At 35.7% G+C, this 23275-nt stretch overlaps 2 protein-coding genes across 2 annotated transcripts; one reads left to right on the top strand and one right to left on the bottom strand.

Moving 5' to 3' along the window:
* The first annotated feature begins 12260 nt into the window (after window positions 1-12260).
* LOC120634351 (mediator of RNA polymerase II transcription subunit 27) lies at window positions 12261-14373 on the top strand. The gene has a single exon (XM_039904867.1). It carries the CDS (start codon window positions 12338-12340, stop codon window positions 13235-13237), a length of 900 nt encoding a protein of 299 aa, XP_039760801.1. The 5' UTR covers window positions 12261-12337; the 3' UTR covers window positions 13238-14373.
* A 42-nt stretch (window positions 14374-14415) lies between these two features.
* Window positions 14416-22866, bottom strand: LOC120634488 (RCC1-like G exchanging factor-like protein). Its single transcript, XM_039905133.1, has 7 exons — window positions 22638-22866; window positions 21838-22016; window positions 21061-21252; window positions 20487-20689; window positions 16940-17112; window positions 15974-16138; window positions 14416-14811 (listed from the first exon to the last, which is right to left on the bottom strand). The coding sequence occupies exons 1-7, from the start codon at window positions 22747-22749 to the stop codon at window positions 14474-14476; spliced, it is 1362 nt and encodes a 453-aa protein (XP_039761067.1). The 5' UTR covers window positions 22750-22866; the 3' UTR covers window positions 14416-14473.
* Between the last annotated feature and the right edge of the window lie 409 nt (window positions 22867-23275).

Raw genomic sequence — 23275 nt, forward strand, 5'->3', positions numbered from 1 at the left:
TAAACAAGAACACCGCATTGCAAGAATGCTGCAGAAGAATTAAGCATAACTTTAGTACTTCCCCGAACGAGCTCTGTCACAAAAAGCTGTACAACTATATGTTTATCTGGTCTTCACTCAATTCATCCAACATTTAGTATTAGAGCTGTTATTTATGATAAAAAAGGTGTTTGTAAGTAGGTACACTCCATAAAGTTCAATTTAAACGTAACAAACGAAACTCCCAATATGATAAAAAAAGAAATATATCATCGTGGCCCAAAGCAAGCGTAGCTTCTGTTATTCGTACTAAGATGACTGTTGAATATTTTTATGAACAATATTCATAAATACTTATAATAGACAGATGAACACCCAGACACTAACAATCATTCAAGTTCATCACATAAAAAAATTCCAGTGGTGGGAATCGAACCCATATAGCCTTGGACTCAGAAAGCAGGGTGGCTGCCCACTGAGCCAATCGGCGGTCATTATATACATACGTAGACATGACAAGCCCAGACGACAAGCATAACAAAAACAAACAGTATTAGTTCAGAGCGGAAATTAAACTTTGAACCAGTATGTGTGGATCCGGTTTGAAAACTAACAGTTTTTATTTCCATTTGCCCATCTATCTACGCTACAAATAAAACAATTAAAATTTTTAGAAAACCTACAGCCAAAATAATTTTTCGCAGCACTTCGTGACGATAGAATTTAATAAAAATCAATTTAATAATTTGTATTCGATATATTCATGACGAAAATTAAGCTTAATTTGCTACACTCCGCGAAAAGCTGGAGAATCTGAATCTTGAATGGGTTTTACAGTATAAACCCACTACTCTGCACTAATGTTGGTTGATTGGCTTAACGTGCTTTTAGAGGGCAGGAAGTCTAACACGGCGTAGACACCGGGCTAGCTCTCGGTTATTTTACAGAAATCCTACATTTGAAATGCTTGGCCCGACTGGAGAATTGAACACAGGATTTCATAATCCGTAGTTGAATATGTTTACAAAGTTAATAATTAGGGATACAAAATAAAATAGCTTTAAGTTCACCTTAGTATAATAAAAGAAACACATGGTTTAAATAATTATTGCGCTTTTAGCCAATCGTACATTAAACATTTTATATCTTATCAGTATATCTGGCGTTTTATAACAAATAAATAAAGTACAAATATTTCGGCGTCACTCCAGGTGTACTAGCAAGCTATAGTGGAGTAACAAATCCACACTTTCTTATTTATAATATTAGTAGAATTAATAGGATTAAAGTCATTCTTTTTTTTACATACTTATTATTGAATAACAACAAAGTCCATACAAATTATTAATTTAAACGTTATCACAAGTATAAAATAGATAATGAGAAGTTTACCAGACGAAAAATAAAAATGCAACAATTAACAGTGACATTTTGAATATATGAAATAAATACAATGAAGTACCAATTCTCAATATACTAACCTATTAAAATTCAAATAGTAACAAAATAAAAAATCAGCAATTAAAACTAAGGTGAATGTTTATACAAGCTTGCAAATTGTAATTTAAACAAGGTCTATTGACTTAATTAACTTCTGTTATCTCTGACAGCCTTCACTAGATTCTTCGCTTGTAACAATCGGTGCCTACATAGCTCCAAATGACATTACTAGATGGCGCTAAATACAAGTTTTGCTTCATCATCATCATTAAATCAATCCATTACCGGCCCACTCCAGCACGGGTCTCCTCCCACAATGAGAAGGGGTTAAGGCCGTAGTCTACCACGCTGGCCCAGTACGGATTGGTGGTCACCACACACACACCTTTAAAAACATGATCTCTCAGGCATGCTTCGTCACGATGTTTTCTATCGCCGTTGAAGCAAGTGATATTTAAATTACTTAAAACGCAATCTTAAATAAGTTAGAGGTGCTGGGATTCGAACCCGGCCCCCCGAAAGTGAAATCGAGCTCCTACACAATGCGCTATCACCGTGTTGCTTACATAATATCTATTATACAATCATTATGGTATGACGCTCATACCTTCATGGCTTGGAAGGTCACTTCTGTGGGATGCAACTTGTGTTGATACCCTAGCTGCATCACACATCCAGGCCACCTCGTCAATGGTAGGTGCGGCTGCTTCCAGTGCCGAGCAGGCCAAGAGGCGTAAATATGAAAACCTGGATAGCAGCTTCATTTTTGTGCCTTTTGGAGTAGAGACTTTGGGACCGTGGGGTCCGGTGGCAAGAGCCCTTTTCAAAGAATTATCGAAAAGGGTTATCGAGTTACCGGTTATCCTAGAGCGGGCAGTTGGCCAACGAATTAGTTTGGCCATCCAAAGGGGCAATGCTGCCAGCATCTTAGGAACTGTGCCTCGCTGCTGTGGTTTCGAGAACGTTTTAGATTTTATTTAGTTTTAAATAGTTTATTTTAGTTTATATTTATATTTTAAAGAAACAATATTACTATAGTATATAATAACTAATTTATTACAAATAATTAATTATACAATTAGCTGACAAAATCGTAAGACATTTAAATATATATCTCTATCATTAAAGTTTCCTAAATCTTAAGCTAGAGTACCAATGTACATGCAAAAAAGTTTTACCTCTGCTTAATAAAGACTGCTTGAAACATCCCCATCTCTATGCTCTATGACTATTCGATGTGCGCTGGCGGTTAAAAAGAACAATGTCTTATCGGGCTTTTAAATTAAGAATTCAAACCTTTTTAGTTAAGAAACTTAAGTATTATCCATAACGGGAAGCTTTGGAAGATATCTTTTCCTTCGCTATTAAACTTTCACCCCCAAGCTCTATGCGTGTAAATTTCAACGTCGTTAAGTTTCTACAACCTATTACCAAAGAGTAATATCGTGGTGTAGCCTTTGCATTTCAGATAGTAACATATATATGGATTTAAGCTTAATATTTTAAAAATACTGTTGAAGCTCCCGCGCGCATCCTACTCATCACTGATGCAGACCTTTTTCTCCCAATTGCGTAAAAGTCATCAACGTGATTCGCCGCAAACATTTTTGATGCACTGCAGAAGCGCGGCAGCCCCAATACTCTGAACCCATTATTGTACTTTATAAAATATACCTATATATTATAATAAATATAAATATACTACGACAATACACACATCGCCATCTAGCCCCATAGTAAGCGTAGCTTGTGTTATGGGTACTGTGATAGCTGATGAATATTTTTTTTGAATATAATACACATAAATACTTATAATATACATCTGTATATTATAAGTATTAACACCCAGACACTGAAAAACATTCATGTTCACCACACAAACATTTTCCAGTTGTGGGAATCGAACCCACGACCTTGGACTCAGAAAGGAGGGTCGTTGCCCACTGCGCCACTCGGCCATATATTAATGAATACAATAGTGCGATACCGTGGTCCTAACAGTAGGCGAAATCGGTGGGATGACGGGTTTTTAATAGTATAGACATGGCTTCCATAAAAACTCCCTTCCCTTTTATTGAAAGTTAGAAATAAAAGATGACAGATGCTCCCAGAACCCTACACGTATTCAATAACATCTTAAATCGAGAAATGATAACACAGTACGTATTCGATATATTCGGTTAGGATATATTTTTTATCTAACGGGTTGCAACTATCCTTATGACCCCATCCTCGATCAAAACCACTGCAAGGCTAGCTCAGGCGGGAGAGAAAAATTATATCCCCCGATTATATCCCCTGACGAGGGATATAATTCGTGTCCACCTGCTAAAGCACGAGAACAAGGAATAGGCGAAGTATACCCCTGTTTTAGAAGTATTATACATATACTATGGATATTATTTCCACTTGTGCGCCAGTGCTCTGAGAGCTGACAAAGCTGTGGGAGAAGATACATATTTATCCTTTCCCCGGGGATATAACTGTCTCCTGCCCAGGCTAGCCGTGCTGATGATCCCAGAATCTTCAGAACTATTTGCCCCGTCCATTACCATCATCTACGCAACTCACGACGGTTGATCGGTAACTCTGATCCTTTTACAGGCTTCCTAGTTCCTGCAATTTAAAAAGTGCCATCTAATTTAATTACGGTCAAACAGCATTCACTAGATGGCGCTCTTTCGATTCCATACAAATCGTAGTAAACTTTTACGCGTTCGCATAAGTAAACGTACAATAGTAATAACCTAGTATGACTAGGAATCTTCTTTGATTATGCGTTACTTAGCATTACCATGTCCGTCTTAAGTGAAAACGGGCATTACTTACAAAGATAATAAACTATCCGTAATCTTCAGATGGCAGATTTAGTGTACTAGTGTGGCCTTTTGAGTGTACTCCTTACCTAGAAACGGTGATAGCCTAGTGGCTAGGGTTCCCTTTCGAGGGAACCGACTTTGATCTTCGGCACGCATCTCTAAACTTTTCGAAATTATGTGTGTTTTTAATTTATTGCGCCAGGGAGGTCCTGGCACAACGGTGAGCGCTGTGAATTTAAGTAGGCGGTCCTAGGTATTTTATATCTGAATTTTCTCTGGTCTGGTTTGGTGGGATGCTTTGGCCGTGGATAGTTACCACCCGACAATAGAGATATATACAAAGATGCCGCTAAGCGATTTAGTGTTCCGATGCGATGTCGAGTAGCCACCGATTGGGGGTTTGACTACCATACTCCCTAACAGCTTAGCCCACTACCATCTTAGACTGCATCATAACTTACCACCAGGTAAGATTACAGTTAAAGGGTGACTTGTAGTGGAATAAAAAAAAGACCATAATATTACTTGATTTAACGTTGCGTAAAACATCGTTAGGAAACCTGAAGGCGTGTGATGTCTTCCAATCCGCACTTATGCAGCATGGTGGGCTAAACCTTTATCATTCTGATAGGAGACCAGTACCAGTAATGGGTGGATAATTCTGATGATAATTTGCAGAAAAGATGTGGAAAGGGATAGATAGTACTATACTAAATCTTATCTACTATCTAAAAATAATTTAGCTTTAGGTTTAAGTTGGCGAACGAAGTTATCACCATCCCTTTACAATTATGTAAACATATATGTACGAACGCTTTATAAGTGCCTGTGATAGGCATACATGAATAAAGAAAATTTGGTTTAGACCGATTATAAGTCAAAGTCAAAGTAAAAAATATCGTTATTCAAGTAGGCCCATAGGTGGCACTTTTGATGCGTACATAAGAATTACACGGTAGTGAGATGATGGCGATAACCACATTCGTAAACTTAAAACTAAAGCTACGATGGTTCCAAACGTGTCCTGGTCTAAGAAGAAGCCCACAACAAACTTAGCCGGGTGTTTTCTTTTTTTTTTTGTTATCACCATCTCACAATGTCATATAAATTATTAGAAGAGCAACCTGCTTAGAGCAATAATTCACACCCAAGCTTTTTTATCGATTACGTAGTCCTTTATACTATACTAATAGGACTTGTCTATAAGCTTACGTTTGATACAAACTTTGAACTTTTTAAGAGACATCTCCCAGATGTCAATTGGTAGTTTATTGTAGAATTGTATGCAATTTCCTATAAACGAATATACATACGAGAAATGGTGTTACGGGAAAGCAGGAATCATATCGTGGGCTGCTACAATTTCTATATGTTTTGTAAACGCACCAAAGAATAGAAATGATGAAGAAATAAGATAAAATATTATTTCATCGGTGTACAATAACCACAAATCACACGCACACACCTGCCTGTATCCAGTGAATGTCATGGAAGTGAGATATTGTCGAGCTCCGCGGCTGAATCCGACATTTCTATAGCACCTACTCAGATATAGTGTTTATTCAGTACTAGGTTTAGGGCCGAAACACACTGAACTCAAATGCGGGGTGCGAATTATTATTTTGTAGTCATAAGCTTTTTCGTTCGCGTTTATTACTGTTTGTTTACAAATCTCGTGGGAATCCAATAACCGTTGTGTTCCTCTACATTATTCCCCTTCCTTTCAACTAACTCTATGCCAAAAATCAAGTTAATTGGATGCTTAATTAGGGCGTAGGACATTAAAAAAAATACACTTTTGCATTCATAATACCTTTTTTGACGACCTCCCTGACGAAACGGTAAGCGATATATATATATATACCATCATCATCATCATATCAACTGACATAGGTCTTTTAAAGGGAACTCCAAATTCCACGGTTTTATATATATATATATTCTACAAATTTATTTATTCTTTAAAATATTTGTTTTATAAATATAACCTAAAATAAACTATTTAAAACATCTATATAAATATATATATATATATGTATGTATTTTATTTAGTTTTAAATAGTTATATATATATACATACATATATATATATATATATATATTAATTACAGATTAGAATTGACGAACTAAGTAGATGGCACACTTCGCAGGCCATGTAAGGAACACCTCCACACACCTCCCGAAGCCTCCCGACGAAATATTTTAATCCTAAAGTTCCACACATTTAAAACGAAATACGCATCAAAAGCAGAACCTCCACCTTGTTTCAGTGCAGTTAGTTAAAAAACAACGTTCGCGCAAGAACCTACCTGCCAATTTCCCTGCACTCTAGTAGTTCTGAAGCACGCTTGGTATTTATTCACCTGGCTGTAACTTGCCTTTCGTAAGTTCTGTAATAAATGCTAGTCTTATTACAACCCGCTAGTCGAACAAGTTTTGGTACGCAACATTGATATACCGACCACAGATACATTATTCTTTTCGAATTAATATAATAAATGCAAAGGAATTTGTTGTATGTATTGTTGTTGAAGCGGTGATAGCCCAGTGGGTAGGACTGCGACTTCACTTACGAGGGGCCGAATTCGAATTCCAGCACGCAACTCTAACTTTTCTAAGATATGTGCGTTTTAAGCAATAAAAATATCTCTTGCTTTAACGGTGAAGGAAAACATCGTGAGGAAGCCTGAAACTGAAACCTGAGAGTTCTCCATTACAATTTTACCCGTGTGTTTAAAAAAAAACAACGTTGCCGATAGAGTTGCCAACGGTAGTATAATATCGGTTACATATTAAAAATATAAAAACAAAAATATAAATCATTTTGGATAATCAAATAAACTTTGCTATAATCCACGTGCGACAATCAAGTACGTTTAAACTAAACAATTGTGATTGTGAGGCAACGTCCAGAGGATGTTCCGGTAAGACAGGCGTAGAGCCAAGGAAGCGTATATATAGCATAATTTTTTTTTTTCTAAACGCACTTTATAAACTTTACTTTTTTTTTTTTTACTTTTTTTTTTTTTTACGCGTTTAGAAAATATAAAAAATTATAATTTACAGATCCGTATGTATACTGTTTTATTAGCATTACCACAAAGCGAATTGAAAATTTTCTAAATTATTTAAACTATCAAGGCTCTAAAGGGCAAATCTAAAGGACTCTAACGACATCAAATACAATTTTAAAAAATCCATTTCTATAACCATGTACTACACAACATTACACACACATTTGTGCTCATCCTCAATAGAACACGACTAAAGACCTCTCTCGCAGAACTACTGCGTTATAGTAGTAGTAGTACAAAAAACGCTGCTGCACGTTCTCTATTATGTTCCCTTAGTATATATTCCCATACGCCAAGAAAAAAAGGGTGTGATTTCTGACCTGCCGTCACCACACGGCCATACGTTAGTACGTACGTGTGTATTAAACCAACTATCGTCATATTTAACGACCTAATCTAGAGATTATGCGTGTGTAATGAACCGCAAACCGTATCAAAACAAAGAGCCACATCAAATCCGCCCAAAAGCTCATTATTTGTCATGGTAAAATAGAAATATAATCAGAAACAGTTTGCAGGACGGTACAGTGATAGTCTAGTGATTAGGGGTTCGGCTTCTCATTCAGGGGCCCGAGTGAGGGCCCTAACTTTTATTTTACTTTTCTTTAATTGGAAAACCAACATTTGTAATTACTAAATAGTTAACAAATTGGTTGACTTAAAACTATTAATAGGTTTCCACAGATAAGTTTTATATAAACAAGGGTGCCTGGTACAACCCAGCGAAAATGCACTATAACTAAAAATGAAGTTTACCTAACGTGCAACAGTTTATTTAATAGGTTGCGACTTACATTATTCATATTACTATAAAAATCAATTTCGGGGGCATTGTAAACATATTCAAAAAAGTTATGTGCGTTTAAAGAAAATATCACATTCTTTACCGATGAAGGAAAACATTGTGTGGAAAACAACATGCCTTAGAGTTCTCCATAACGTTCTCAAAGACGTGTGAAGTCTATTAAACTGCACTTGGCTATCGAGGCCTCAACCCTTCTCATCATGGAAGGAGACCCGTGCACTGTAGACCGTAGAGGGCCGATAATGCACCTTCTTGAGGCCATATATTAACCTGCCCAAAATTAAAATTATTCTTTATTCTAATTCTAATCTTTATTATTTTCCGCTTCGTTATGTAGACATGTTTACTGTTCATTATTTAAAAAGCTGAATATTAAAATAACGAAGTTATATTAGTCTATGGTAATTTGAGACAAACAAAAGATGCCACATAAAAACAATCCCTGATTCTCTATGGTATTTACGAAATGCATTGTGACATAAGTTGACACAGTTTTGACCAAGGACTCTATTATATCTATGCATCAAAAATTGTGTAAAATTTGCTTAGATTCAAATGTCCCTTAATAATACATAGAATCACTGTTCTATATCTAGGGATTTTGATATGAATGGCACGCTATTTAACTTTGCTCCGGCATTAGCTTTATTTACTGCTTCGGTTTACAGTTTTATTTGAACTCTCGCGGCTCGCCTGCTGCGTGCTTGCTTTTTACTTGGAAAATATTAATCCGTTTTTAATTTAAAGCTTCAACTTATTTACCTTTATAATTGTGAAGTATACAACGTAGACTTACTTTTCGCCAAATGCCTTATTCTGAGTGCTACCTTTTCTTATCTTCACAAATTCTTAACAATAATTTGTGACAATCAATTACTACTAAAAGGTTTGTATAAAAAGGTGTAAAAAAATGTACGCTACTAAATGCATTTGCTATCGGAAATCTGAGGGAATAGCTATATTTCCAAGACTTGGAAGGTTCTAGTGGAAAGGAATAATTAGGTAAAACTAGGCGAAGGTTTTGAAAAAAACTAATGCCTTACAATAAAGTACTTTTACTTACGGGAAATTGCACTTTGTTGTTCAGGCAACATTTATTTGTCATGTCATAATTTGATCGTGTTATAAAGCTCGTTTGAAAAAACTTCTGTAAATACTTCCCTCAGAAGTGACCTGTGCCCGAGCTAGAGATAAAATAAGTATGGAAAGTTCGAATACGTTTTTAGATTGGTTCTGTTCTGTTCTGTTCGTTCCGTTCCTTTTAAAATTATTAGGGTTATCAGCTACACATAATCCGAAATAAAAAAAACAAGTGCAGATAGGTTTCACACGTTTTTGAGAACATTATGGAAAACTCAGGCAGCCAGGATTCGTGACGAAGTTCCTTCGCCTTTAAAGCGAGTGATATTTTAATTGCTTATTGTGAGTTAGAGGTGTGTGCCGCCGCAAGGTAAGCCGAAGTCTTTATCACCCATATATATAACATCCATTTATACAAAGTAAATAGGTAAACTCGTATAAATTTCACATACTAATCCATTGCGCAATAATTGAAACTCAAACTCAATGCCTAGCCCACAATGCGGGTAGTACAGTAATACTTCATGCGTTCATTGTTCCACGAGCCGATTTGGGGCGTATTAATGATTCATTCCCACTACTTATAGCTATGATTGCGTCCTACCCGAGGAATAGGGCACCCATAAATGCGGAGACTAAGCATAGTGAGGGCAGCACTTTGGCATTACTATAAAAATTCATAATTCGAAATTCATTTATTACAAACTAGCGACCCGCCCAGCCCCGTCTTCGCAAAGAAGATACTATATTGCAATGTAGATACTAATGTGGGGGGCAGTTTAGAGTGATCAATACTCCTTTATATATACGTTTATACCTATATTTTTGTTGTTATTACCTAAATAAAGTATTTTCATATAAGTTTATTTTAACTTGCCTTTAAGAGATCACTTTTAGTGGTAAGGCCGCCTTTGCACCCTAGTACTAAGCACTATTTCTGTTTCTACTTATACTGTTACTTACCTGTCCAGAGCTCTTACACTATAATGGTCACTGTATTTACAGAACATTGCCTCAAACTACCCACCTAAATTATTTTGAAACTATCGCACCTTCCGATCTCCATTGTGGCTGGAATGGCTTATCAAACTAATTTGCGATGTTGGTGCCCTAATCTCTCTTAGATTCAGCGTATTGAATAGATAATACCTATCAATAGGATATACTGAATTATGTAGATAATCTAAGTGACTAGAACTTTTAGTGAAGTTTTAGGGCAAATCCGAGGGCTTACCTTGCCGTGGTCTTGAAAATGGGTTTTTATTATGAATGTTACAGTAAATTTATAAAGTGGGTAAATAATGAAACTTTTGATAACTAAAACTTCATATTTGCCAGATATTTATGTTCATGACATTGATTTGGTTGGTATTTTGATATAAATACGACTGCATTATCGATACACCTCAGTCCTACATGGACTCGAACGATGCAAAGATACATCCCGGTGTCTTAGTCGTTTATCATGAAATACCTGTGTATGAACGCGTTCAAATGACACTAGTAAACTATTTAGTAAATAATAAACATAGCGATGCGACTGTTCATAAACTATACAAATAATTTAAAAATTGGCAGAGAGACATAATATCAGACAGAAGTACTTTTTATGAAATTCTATATCGATATTCAAACTCTCCTCGGTTTTTTGATGTGAAACATCTATAGGCGGAAGGTCTACCTTATTGGTGGCGTGGCGATACAGGCCGTGGCGACGCTTCGCCTCGCTATATGATTATTCAAAATTCCAAAACGTCAAGTATGTTTTTAGAGACTCTATACATACACGCAACCACACAACCACACACACACTAATGCACACACACGCAAACACACACACCACACACACACAGACACACACACAGACACATACATACACACTAACATACACACACACTCACACACACACACACTATTATTAGCATGTTAGATTATAGGTACTTTGTTTTTCTATGTTAAGATAGATAAATGTAAACGGAGAAGAGCGGGGACCCTGAGACACAGGTTTTACTTTAAAACTTACTTCAGGATTCCCAACACTATTGTAAAATGACTAATATTTTAACAATAAAATTCATTTCATTTCATATGATGGAATGTATGTAGGTACTAGACGTAGTCCATAGATAATAATTTAATTTTAATAATATATTATGGATTTCCGCAAAGTAACGCCTGGTTCTATCCAATATTTAGTAGAAGGGCTTTTGGTGAACCAAGCTCGTCCGGAGAAGTACTACAACCGTGCTTATTTCTGCCGCTAAGCAGCATTGTTACAGACTGATTAACATAGGCAACACTTTGCAGGATGTGCTCCTTTCATGCCGTGCGAAGTTCTTCTCTGTTTATAGGCAACGATTTTCCACTTACCATCAGGTCAGCTACTTGGTCCATAAGTAAAGATACCTAAAAACTAACTATACAATAATAAAACAAAATTAATACATGTTCAAAAAAGAAAAAAAACTTTTATACAAATATTAATTTTACACATATATATTTTGATGCCAATCTAAATGCCAATTATTCGGTTTTGTATAAATCCTTGACTTTACTTATATTCTTTCGGAAGGGAATAGAAGGAATATAAACTGCAAAGCAGCAAAAAAAAACTTTAACAGTTATTCTAGTTTGTTTAATTGTTAGTTCAGTTCATATCTAACAAATTATCGCGCAATATACCGTCCTTTTAGACTTAAATTGTAATCAACTGAAAAAAACCTATATTTTATGTGAGCACATTTTTGCGAGCTTTTTTTAAAACGGAAAGACTAACCCAGATGAAGGAGCCATTCAAACGATGCGTAAACGAGCCAACGCTGGCTCGTACTTTTAAAAGTCACATGTTACAAATGATAACAATAGAAAGTTGCGTAAAATGATGAAAATTACTTACAATATGATCAAAATAAGAATTTCAAGAAAAACTGTTTATGTTTAAAGCATGGTAAAAATGGATTTTAGAGCAAAACCTAGGACACGTTTTTATTTTGAACGCATGTCAAGTGGCAGCTATCAAGTGTCAAGTGTTAACTGTCACAGTCATTGTGACAGTAGCAGTAAGCAGTTAGCATTTGGGTTATTGTACGACTCGGACTTATTTATTAGAAAAACTTAGGAATGAACTAAATTCCTTCAATATGAGCCAAACAATCAACGTAGAACAGCTAAACTCGGCGCTCACCTCCCTCAGAACTCTACGCTCAAGCGTTAGTCACGTCTTCGAAACCTTATCAAATGGTCTACGAGCCGACCATGGGGAAGACAGCAAGGATAAGTTCCTACTTGAACTGCAGGAACTTCTCAACAATGTAAATATCAATTTGAGAGACTTGGAACAAACAGTGAACGGCCTACCCATTCCAACAGCGCCCTTTAATCTGGGTAATACGACGTTTTTAAGTCAAGAAACTACGCAAGATCGCCAAGCGTTGTACACTCAACTGGTAAACAGCTACAAATGGACGGACAAAATACACGAATACAGCTCCTTCGCGCACACATTACTGAGCCAAAATTCGTTGAAAAGGTCTTACATAAATTCGGGGAGCACGAAACGTCGGGGTAAACTACAAAGTAATCACAACGTAGCACCTCATCAAGTGGACAACGTAATAAATAACATAGATCGCTCTTACGGCGATATGAAAATCACAATATCCCGCCCATTTGCTAGCAACGCTGTCGTACAGATCAATTTAAGTCATGTACTGAAAGCAGTTGTTGCATTTAAAGGATTATTAATGGAGTGGGTTATGATTAAAGGCTGTGGTGAGACTTTAGACTTATGGACAGAATCTCGTCATCACGTTTTCCGGAAGGTGACAGAAAATGCTCATGCTGCTATGTTACATTTCTATTCACCAACGTTACCAGAGCTAGCTGTCAGGTCATTCATGACATGGCTGCATAGTTATGTCAACCTTTTCAGTGAGATGTGTAAACGCTGTGGATGCCATTTACATCATACATCCATGTTGCCACCTGCGTGGCGCGACTTCCGCACCCTTGAACCATTTCATGACGAATGCAAGCAATAGTTAATGTGGTATTGAAGGGGAAAGGGTGGAACACTGGTCTGTTGAAGTCGCTTGTGTTGCAGCTTTCTCCTTCAATATAAAATGTGTTAAAATTGACAGTTTCAGTGTAATTTTAGTGAATGTGAATATGCTATTGCTTAGTTAAGTGTAATATCTCTTCTTTTTTTAGACTATGTAATTATTTAGCAAATAGCCTGGTTTAAACTAGACTGCACAACATTCTGACATTTGAATGTGGCTCTGAGTTGAACTATCATGAAATACCATTACTATTCAGAAATTATGCCACTATTTGTGTTAACACTTAAATGTCATGAAACATTGTCCATATGAGTTAGATCCTATTCATTTTAGTACATACAACCAAAATGCACTGTTGCAATCCTTATAACTTCAAAGCAGAATACAAAAGGCAGCCTTATTGCTACAAAGTGATATCCTCCACCTTTTGTATACTGCTGTAAAAACAGACAGATGTTTTTTATATTCTAGTTCTGCTTTTTTTTAACTTGTAGTGGGCGAATAAAGAGTATAAATAACACCTTAATCTAATATAGTATATAGGATGTCCTATTATTACTAATACCTAATAAAGTTTGTCATCTTTGCCCACCAACCTCTCTGATATGCGAGAGATGGGATAGGCTTTGAACAATCGCCTTTTAGCCTTCTCCATCTGACTAACTTTAGCAAAGTACTTTGTGCCCAGTTGGAACAGATAAAAGAGATCTCTTGTATAAATAAGATTTCCTTTGTTTACTTCATTTAATTATGTGTGTAATCAAAATTTCTGGTACATAAATAATAAATGTAGTACAGAGGTGCACCTGTACTTTAAAAAACTGTGAAAAATTGTTTGGAGATTACAAAGCTCAGCCATCCTACTGTTGGGGTCTTTTAATTGTTCTCAATTCCTTGTTAAAATTTATTATTGAACATGGTTTTATTAATCTAATAAGAAGGATGTTTTAATTATTTGCCTCACTTACACATACTGTGGGCGCTACTTCAGTAAAATATCCTAACTTGTAAGTGCGCCACTGGCTTAAAAAGGTTGGGAACCCCTGAAATAAGCCATTTAAGAGTTTGTTTCTTGATCCTGCCAACCAGCAACAAAACATCAATTAAGCTAATGATGACACAGTTAGTTAGTTTAAGTTTAGTTATAAAACTAAGTGTAAATTTGTGCTACAGTTTATTATTTCTAGCCTTAATTTTGCTCTAAATACTAAAAATCTATGTGAAAGGTTTACACATTGCAACAGTGTGATCAACGCTACATTTAACGGACAAAACATGGGCACCGATGCCAATTTTCAACGGAAAATGCTGATCTTTATCGTGACCTAACCCTAAACACCCATGCCTATTTCTGCCCCACATATAAAGGTCTCCCTTATTCGTGATAGCTGCTAAATGACCAATGCCACAGGCAACATTGGTGATCATAGAGTCAGGATTGAATTCATTTCTTCCAAACAATGGTGCTGGCACTTGTTTTGGTTTTGTTGATTGTTGCACGTTTGGTCCGAGTCCTAGTAGACCAAAGCCCCATACAAACACATCACCTTGTTCTGTAAGCAAGATAAACTTGTTTAAACTCTGGAAATGAACCCATAACAGTTGGGTTACTATGAATTTGTTCCCTATTAACAAAATTGTATTGCAAAGATTTAAATTCTTGGGATAAGTGTTCTGTTTATCAAACAAAGACCTTTTTTAAATCATTCAATAATCCTACTAATATTATAAAAACGAAAGTTTGTCTGTTTGTTACTTATGTTCGGATCAACTACTGCATCAAACTTGATGAAATTTAGCACATATATGACTAGCCTATGCCGTGACGCCGGATCAGAATACATTTGTCAAAAAAATACGTCATTCTGTTGCGACGTACCTACATCTGCAGGGCTAGCACGGGCGGGAGAGAAAAATTATATCGCGGATAATTAACGTGCCCACCGGCTAAATCACACAGAACATGGAATAGGAGAAGTTCACCCCCGTTTATTAATACAAAATTATTATTTGGATATTATTTCCACTTGTGTGCCAGTGAGTTGATAAAGCCGTGGGAGAAGATAAATTTATATCCTTTCCCCGGGATATAATTGTCTCAGGGCTAGAGGAGACAAAAATTATATCCCCTGACAGGGTATATAATTAACGTGTCCACCTGCTTAAGCATGCGAACATGGAATAGAAGCTTATATAGATGTTTATTATTACACATATATTATTTCCACTTCTGCGCCCGCGCTCTAGAAAAGATACATTTTTTTTTTAAATGGAGATAATTGTCTCTTACCCATGCTGGCCGTGTTTGAGGACAAACCAACAAACATATTTATCCATAATATTAGTAGAGATTTCAAGCTTACAGCCTCAATAGTCAGTTTGTTTGTAATTTCTTTAACAACAGTCCACAATGAAGATTCTACTGAGATGTCGCTAAGAAATTCAGCAGTTCTTTCGATATATTTTTATCGACCGATTGGCACAGTGGGCAGCGAAACTGCTTTCTGAGTGCAATGCCGTGAGTTCGACTCCCACAACTGAAAAATGTTTGTGTGATGAACATGAATGTTTTTAAATGTCTGGGTGGATTTATGCATATTATTCATTAAAATATTCATCAGTCATCTTAGTACCCATAACACGAGCTTCGCTTACTTTGGGGCCAGATGGCGATGTTTGTAATGTCCTAGTATATTTATTTATTTTCTTTCTCACCATTACAAATAAGACAAAACGATCCACCGGCCGCTATGTCCACTATTTTCCCCAAGCCCTTGGTGAATTGGACCAAAGCGTAGGACATGTTCACCTGCTGCTGATTGTTCAAAGTCGGCACTTGACCATACTCTGAGTTACCCCAGCCAAAGAGCTCTCCTTTATCTGAAAATATTGAATGAATGAATGCACGTTTTTGCACACTACGTAAATATACAGGAAAAAATGTTAAGAACGATTTACGGCATCGTCATTTCATAGCGATCTCTTCCAGACAACCAATTGCGTAAAACACAGCTCAAGAAGAAAGGTAGGTGGTGCACACACATATATATATTTATAATAATGTTTATAATATTCCCTTCAATGGGTACTTGAAATCAAGATGAAATTACGCTTCTGTGAAAATAAAGGAAACAATATTTAAAGCCCTTTTGTCTTTAAAATAAAATAATTTCTACTCAAAAATAAATTCTTACATATATTTTTAAATGTAACTTATCACTGTAAAAAACATTGGTGACTTTAAGAAAAGGTTCGATATATGAACTCGAGAAGAGTTCTTAACATATATAATTTTATGTTCTTAACATATATAAAATTACGAAATGATATTGAAGGAAGCTTAAGTATATTAAAACGCGTCACAAGTGTCTACTTATGACAACCCTATTGGTGGTAAAGACTGGCACGCGCATAGTACCGAGGCGTACGTATAGTAGAATACATAATGCACCTCTAAAGCCTGTGAACATATATATATACAACGTGTAAGTGAAAACCGAAACAATACTTCAGAGGTATATTATTTACTGCCTCTGAAACTTATTTATGAAACCGAAACGTTAATAGTTTTTGAGTACACAATTGCCATTGTTTTTACTTACACATACATTACATACTCGTAGCCCTAGCAACACATGCAAAAGTAAATCGAGTGACTCCTGTAACTTTAATAATTCTCACCATTTAAAGCAAGCACGCAATCCACTGTGGAAGCCACTTTGACGATCTTCTCACTGGTGATGTCCCCCTTGACGAGTGCAGGGAAGCCCTGGTTGGTGTACGCACCCAGCCCCGTCTGACCGTCCGCACCCCACCCACAAGCGTACACTCTACCACTCTCTGTGATGAAAAGACTGCAACATTTTATCGTAGTCATTATATGTAGGTGGATTAAATAATAATCCCTACTAATATTATAAATGTCAATGTAAGTTTGTTTGTTACGCTTTCACGCAAAAACTACTCAACCGATCCTCATGAAACTTTGTACACATATTCTTGGAAGTGTTAGAAGTAATATAGGATACTTTTTATCCCGACATTAAGCTCGGTTCCTTAATTAATGGCGCAGTGGGCAGCGACCCTGCTTTCTGAGTCCAATGTCGTGGGTTCGATTCCCACAACTGGAAAATGTTTGTGTGATGAACATGAATGTTTTTCAGTGTCTGGGTGTTTATCTGTATATTATAAGTATTTATGTGTATTATATTCATAAAAAAATATTCATCAGCTATCTCAGTACCCATAACACAAGCTACGCTTACTTTGGGGCTAGATGGCGATGTGTGTATTGTCGTAGTATATTTATTTATTTATTTATTAGTTTTAAAAAATATATTTTAAATTGCAAAGTTTTTGAAAATCTTTAAATATACCTGTTTATTTATTACTTTTGTGATAAATAAACTATTAATAAATTTTCTGACGATTGAGACATTCTTTAATATTCAATGACAAGGTTATATTGACATTTGCTGACCTAACCTTCAATTTTCTACTCTCAATTATTCTATTTAACAAATGAAAATATTTATAAAATGTGAAAGTGATATTAATGAATTTTAAATAGATTTTAAAATGAAATGGCGGAGTCCCAGGAACATTTTACTTTTTCATAAATAAATAATAATAAAAGTTTTACTTCAATCGCGCGTAAAGGTTACACGCACACACTTTTTCCATTACAAGTTAGCCCTTGACTGCATTCTCACCTTGTTGTGAGGGATGATGCAGTGAAAGATGATAGCGGGCTAACCTGTTAGGCAGTATGGTAGTCATAACCCTAATCGGTTTCTACGCGACATCGCACTTGAACACTAAATCGCTTAGCGGCACGTCTTTGTCGGTGTCGGTAACTATCCACGGCCAAAGCCTCCCACCAGAACAGACCTATACATAATTCCTTGACCAGATCTTGTCACATAAACCCTGTGTGGTTTGAGACAAGGGTAGTTGCCTAGTTATCATTAATTGTTTCACTTTAAGTTGATCAATAAAAATATAAATAAAAACTGATGGAAGCAGGGCGACAAGTTGCTGGACGTGCTCCTTGCATGGCATGTAAAGTGTTGCTTTGTTTATAGGCGATGTTTTTCCACTTACCATCAGGTGGGCCATATAACTGGTCCGTCAATTATTCCTATTAAAAATAATTCATTTTATACACTGGGCCCCATGCTAGAAAATGTGCTATCCTAGCTCCGATCTCATGATTACTTTCCATCAAATATGATTGTCAAACAAAATCCAAACCTTAAAGGATTAACTCCAAAATAATAGATAAATAAAGTTCAAAGGAAAATCTGTGGCTAAAATCTGACTAAATTTTTATATAGAAATTCAAAATTCATTTATTTCAAGTAGTTTATACGCACTTTTGAAACGTCAAATCAGTCTGTTTGTAGTGACTCTACAACTTAAACTTGTCTAGAAAATCCTTAAAACAGGTGTTGCCTACAAAAACACTTAAATGAAGTTAATATATTCAAATGACAATGTGAGATGGTGATAACAAAAAGAACACCCGGCTAAGTTAGTTGTGGGCTGCTTCTTAGGCCAAGGCGCGTTTGGAACCCTCGTAGCTTTAGTCTAAAGTTTACGAATGTAGTTATCGGCTATCGCCATCACTACTCACTACAATGTATTGTATATAATCAACGCATCAAAAGTGCCATATAGGTGCCTATTTGAATAAAGAAATTTTTAGTATGATCAATCTTGAAAACGAAAAAAATAATACCTCTCAATAGTGTCATAGTAGGTACGAACTAGGACGACGAATTATGGCGACCTTCCTGGCGCAGCGGCAGGCGCTCTGGTTTTAGGTGGGAAGTCCCGGGTTCAATCTCCGGCAGGGGCAATTTGGGAATTTATAATTTCTGAATTTTCTCTGATCTGGTCTGGAGGGAGGCTTCGGCCGTGGCTAGTTATATCCCCATCGACAAAGAGCTGCCGCAAAGCAATTTAGCCTTCCGGTACTATGTCGCGTAGAAACTGATTTGGGGTATCGGTTTAAATACAACTAGATAATGCGTTTTAAAAAAACTTGTTATACAACAAATAAACTAATTAAATAAAGTTTATTTAAATATCACAACAAAATAATCTTTATATATAAAAGAGAAAGTGTGTGTGAAATATATTAAAATTTAAGAAGAAAATGCACTGTAATATAAATATTAGAAGCAAAAATAAACTCGTTGTGCAGTTTACTAGGCTACACAAAATTGCAAATTCATTCAAGGGCAATATTATTTTATAACAAATTACTAAATGAAATCTTTGAAATGTCTCTCAATAAGTTCAAAGTTTATATAAAACGTAAGCTTACAGAAAAATCCTATTATAACATTAAGGATTACTTAAACGATAATAAAAGCTCGGGTGTGAATTGCTCTAGATTCATAGCTTAATATAAATTTACTGGAAGATGGTGATAACAAAAAAAAAATTCCGCGGCTAAGTTTGTTGTGGGCTCTTCTTAGACCAGGGCGCGTTTGGAACCCTCGTAGCTTTAGATTTAAGTTGGCGAACGAAGTTATCACCATCCCCTTACAATTGTGTAAACAAATATGTATGAACGCTTCATAAGTGCCTGTGATAGGCCTACATGAATAAAGAAATTTTGAATTTGAATTTTGAATTTATGCTCCGTATAGGCTCCGAAACGGCTGAACCGATTTCAATGAAACTTTCAGGGAATCTCCGGATTGACCTGGCGAGTAATCCTGTAAAGTTTGGTGACGATCGGAGCATTCCTATTTTTGAACTGTCACACTGTCAAATACAGCTTTTATTTACTATGATGATATTATATTGTTGGGTGTACATGGGTGTAGATAATGATCTTCACCCGCTCGAGAAGAGAATGAATACAGAGAGAAATAAATGCTTTAATATATTATGAGACTTAAATTAAAATTTAATGATGTAAGTTTATTGTTTAAATAAATTAAAGCAAAATCTAGCCCCGCGAAGCGGGCTGGGTACGCTAGTTTCTACATAATTAAAGAAATGAACATAATTAAATTTGGAATACTACGACTCATTATCGGACAACCATGTTTCACTCAACATTAAAATTTGAAATTTCAAAAACTAAATCTTTTACTACAATAAATATTTCAAGGTTGATACATTTCTGGACAAGTCACTTTGTTTAATGATTATCACAGAAATTCACTTACAAGTATGTTATAAAAATTATAATAATAATAATATTAGTTACCTGTGATCCTGTCCACAGCAAACATCAACAATTTTCTCTTTCCCTAGCCTTTTAATGTTATGCGAGGCCATGCTGCCTCTGTACTCCTCGTTTGGGTTTATTTTCCTTCCGCACTGGCCATATGCATTGTTACCCAGTGTGTAAACACCCTCATTGTCCGTTAGTATAAGCGTATGTGCTCTGCCAGCTGCTAAGCCTGTTATCTGAAAAATAATTATTCATTTCAGTTTCAAGATTTATATTTCCAGAATTTTTAATTTCCAATTGTTTTTACATACAATCTTCACAATTATCATATCAGCCAACTATAGGGCACAGTTCCCTCAGAATGAGAAGGTTTTAATCCATAGTCCACTACGCTGGCCCAGTGTGGATTGGTGTACCACGTGGCATGCAGATGTTATAACTTGAAGCAAATCTCCAGTACAAGTTATAAAAAACTTAAGGATAGGCATTGTAAAAGTTATAAAAAGCATGCACAAACAAAAATTTGTTACGCCAAACTGTTTTTATGCATGAGCTGATGCTAAATCAAATTGATACGACAAATATCAAGAGAATATAAGAACCTTACCTTAGTTTCTAAGGAAGTATATGGTATATAAATAGGTGCAGGGCTTAGTAGCATTTCCAGGGGGTGCCCAATCCTAGGAGAATGGTATCCAATCTGTGAATCTGTGTTGATACCTGTGCCAAACACTTTGTGCTGTTCATTGGTCTTCACTGCTGCCACAGTGAAGCCGTAACCACATGCTAACTTTGTTACCTGAAATTTAAAACAATCAACAATATTCATGTGATCTGGCTTTGTATGGGGCTAACAACAATTATTCAGAATTCTAGTCCTTAATAAACTTCCATCATCATCTGAGGATGACATCCAACTTTGGGCATAGGCTGAGGCCTATGCCGAAAGTTGGACATAAATGTAAGACCTTTTGAACTAATTACCTTGAGAGCTAATTCCTTCGAGAACTAATTACCTAGAAACATACTTACCTCTTTGCTACCCTTTAATAACTATATAATCCCAAGCTTAAGTCAAAGTAAATTATTTCTTTTTCAAAATAGGTCTATAGACTTTTAATTTATTTAAGTGTTTACATTTTAGTGAGATGATGGCTATAACTACATTTGTCAACTTTAAACAAACAAGGGTTCCAAACAAAATTTGCTTTAAAGTTTTTGTTTTTATTTTTTTATATTATATACCTGCAATAGTTGCGAGACTATAATCAGATGTGCTGGTGTAAAAATAAATAAATAAAATAAATATACTATGACTATACACACATTGCCATCCAGCCCTACCAAACTAAATTTCAAATAAGTTCATCATAGTGATACTTACATCAAATCTCTCACAGAAACTAGACCTCATAGGATGCCAAACTAAATTAAAGTTATTCCGGTAAGCTTTCTTGCCAGATTTCTTGCTTCTTGGCAGATGTATGCCAAGGGCCCCAGTCTCAGCTAGACCCCATACATATACTCTTCTGTCTGAACTTTTGCTAATTGGATACTGGAATACTAGAAACATGAAAGATAAAATTGAGAGGATATGGATTTATCATTGGGCCAAGGTTTTGGATTATTGTTTATGAATTTCTTTTGACAAATTAATAACCTTCTCCTTTTTTGCAGTTGGTTAAATATTGGATAGAAGCAGCGTATATTTGTGAAATTCAATGATATATTATGAAAATTAAGCTTAATTTGCTACACTCTGCGAAAAGCAGAACAATCTGTATGCTATAATTTATAATTTCTTCAATCCTTATATTTCACACCAAACAGATCTTCGGCAATGTACCCTCTACGCGCGTCTCGCTCCGAAACCGGAGCATCTTCACGAGATGCTGACTTTACAATGCATAATTGTTAAAAAAAGATGTTGGTTAATAAAAAATAATGAAGCGGTGACAGACTAAAATCGTTATATTGTGGACAAATTCTTATTGTAATAAACTATCTGTTCATTGAAGACCATTAACCAGACCAGTAACTGGAGACTCATAGCAAAAAAAATTATTTCACCAAAAATATCATATTTATATTATAGGTTAACTTTTTGAGCAGTTTCATTTCACAATACTTCTTGGTCGGAAAATGTTCCTAGATCTTAATATTGTTAGTTATAAGTTGTATTACTTGGTAACTGTTCATCTTCACTTGGATCATGTAATTTCTTCTTTGTTGTGATAGTTCGGCTTAAGAGTATAGAAGGACTTCTCCACCGAACAAATAACTTGATCGTGTTCATTTTAGCAATTTAGCATGTCTGGCATTAAAATAGTTCGACCATACAGCAATAAAAATTTATGTATCTGCCGGTACGGTCGGGAATTTCTATTTTTCAACTATTTACCTTTAAGTTTAATTTCAAACTTCAAAAACCAAAGAGAATAGAATAACGTCAAAGATTTTCATAGGTATAGTGCATGGAGGGTAGAGGTAAGGAGGATCATCTGTGTATATGAAAAAGTGTCGTCAAAATGTATTAAATTAGGATGGCGCCACATTTGCATCAAGGTAACTCTTAAAAGAAGCGCCAAATTTGCATCAAGGTAACTCTTAAAAGAAGCGACAAATATTGTTAGAGTAGGCTTGAAAAATAAACAAGGAAGTAAGGTTATATTTACCACAATATTTTGTACAACGTAAGTTGTTGAAATTGTCAATAATTAACTACTTTAGTCGATAATGACATTAATTTTTTTAACTCTGCATACTTCAATTATTCATCTACGATTGCTACATTCATACCATACCCTGTGCATCCACCAGCG

Source organism: Pararge aegeria, chromosome 2 (assembly GCF_905163445.1).
Source record: "Pararge aegeria chromosome 2, ilParAegt1.1, whole genome shotgun sequence".
Classification (NCBI taxonomy): domain Eukaryota; kingdom Metazoa; phylum Arthropoda; class Insecta; order Lepidoptera; family Nymphalidae; genus Pararge; species Pararge aegeria.

Coding starts and splice junctions, on each gene's coding strand:
- LOC120634351 (XM_039904867.1), top strand. CDS start 12,338: ATGAGCCAAACAATCAACGTAGAACAGCTAAACTCGGCGCTCACCTCC.
- LOC120634488 (XM_039905133.1), bottom strand. CDS start 22,749: ATGAACACGATCAAGTTATTTGTTCGGTGGAGAAGTCCTTCTATACTC. Junction 21,253..21,837: donor GTTTCTGTGAGAGATTTGAT/GTAAGTATCACT, acceptor TTTAAATTTCAG/GTAACAAAGTTAGCATGTGG. Junction 16,139..16,939: donor TTGCGTGCTTGCTTTAAATG/GTGAGAATTATT, acceptor CAATATTTTCAG/ATAAAGGAGAGCTCTTTGGC.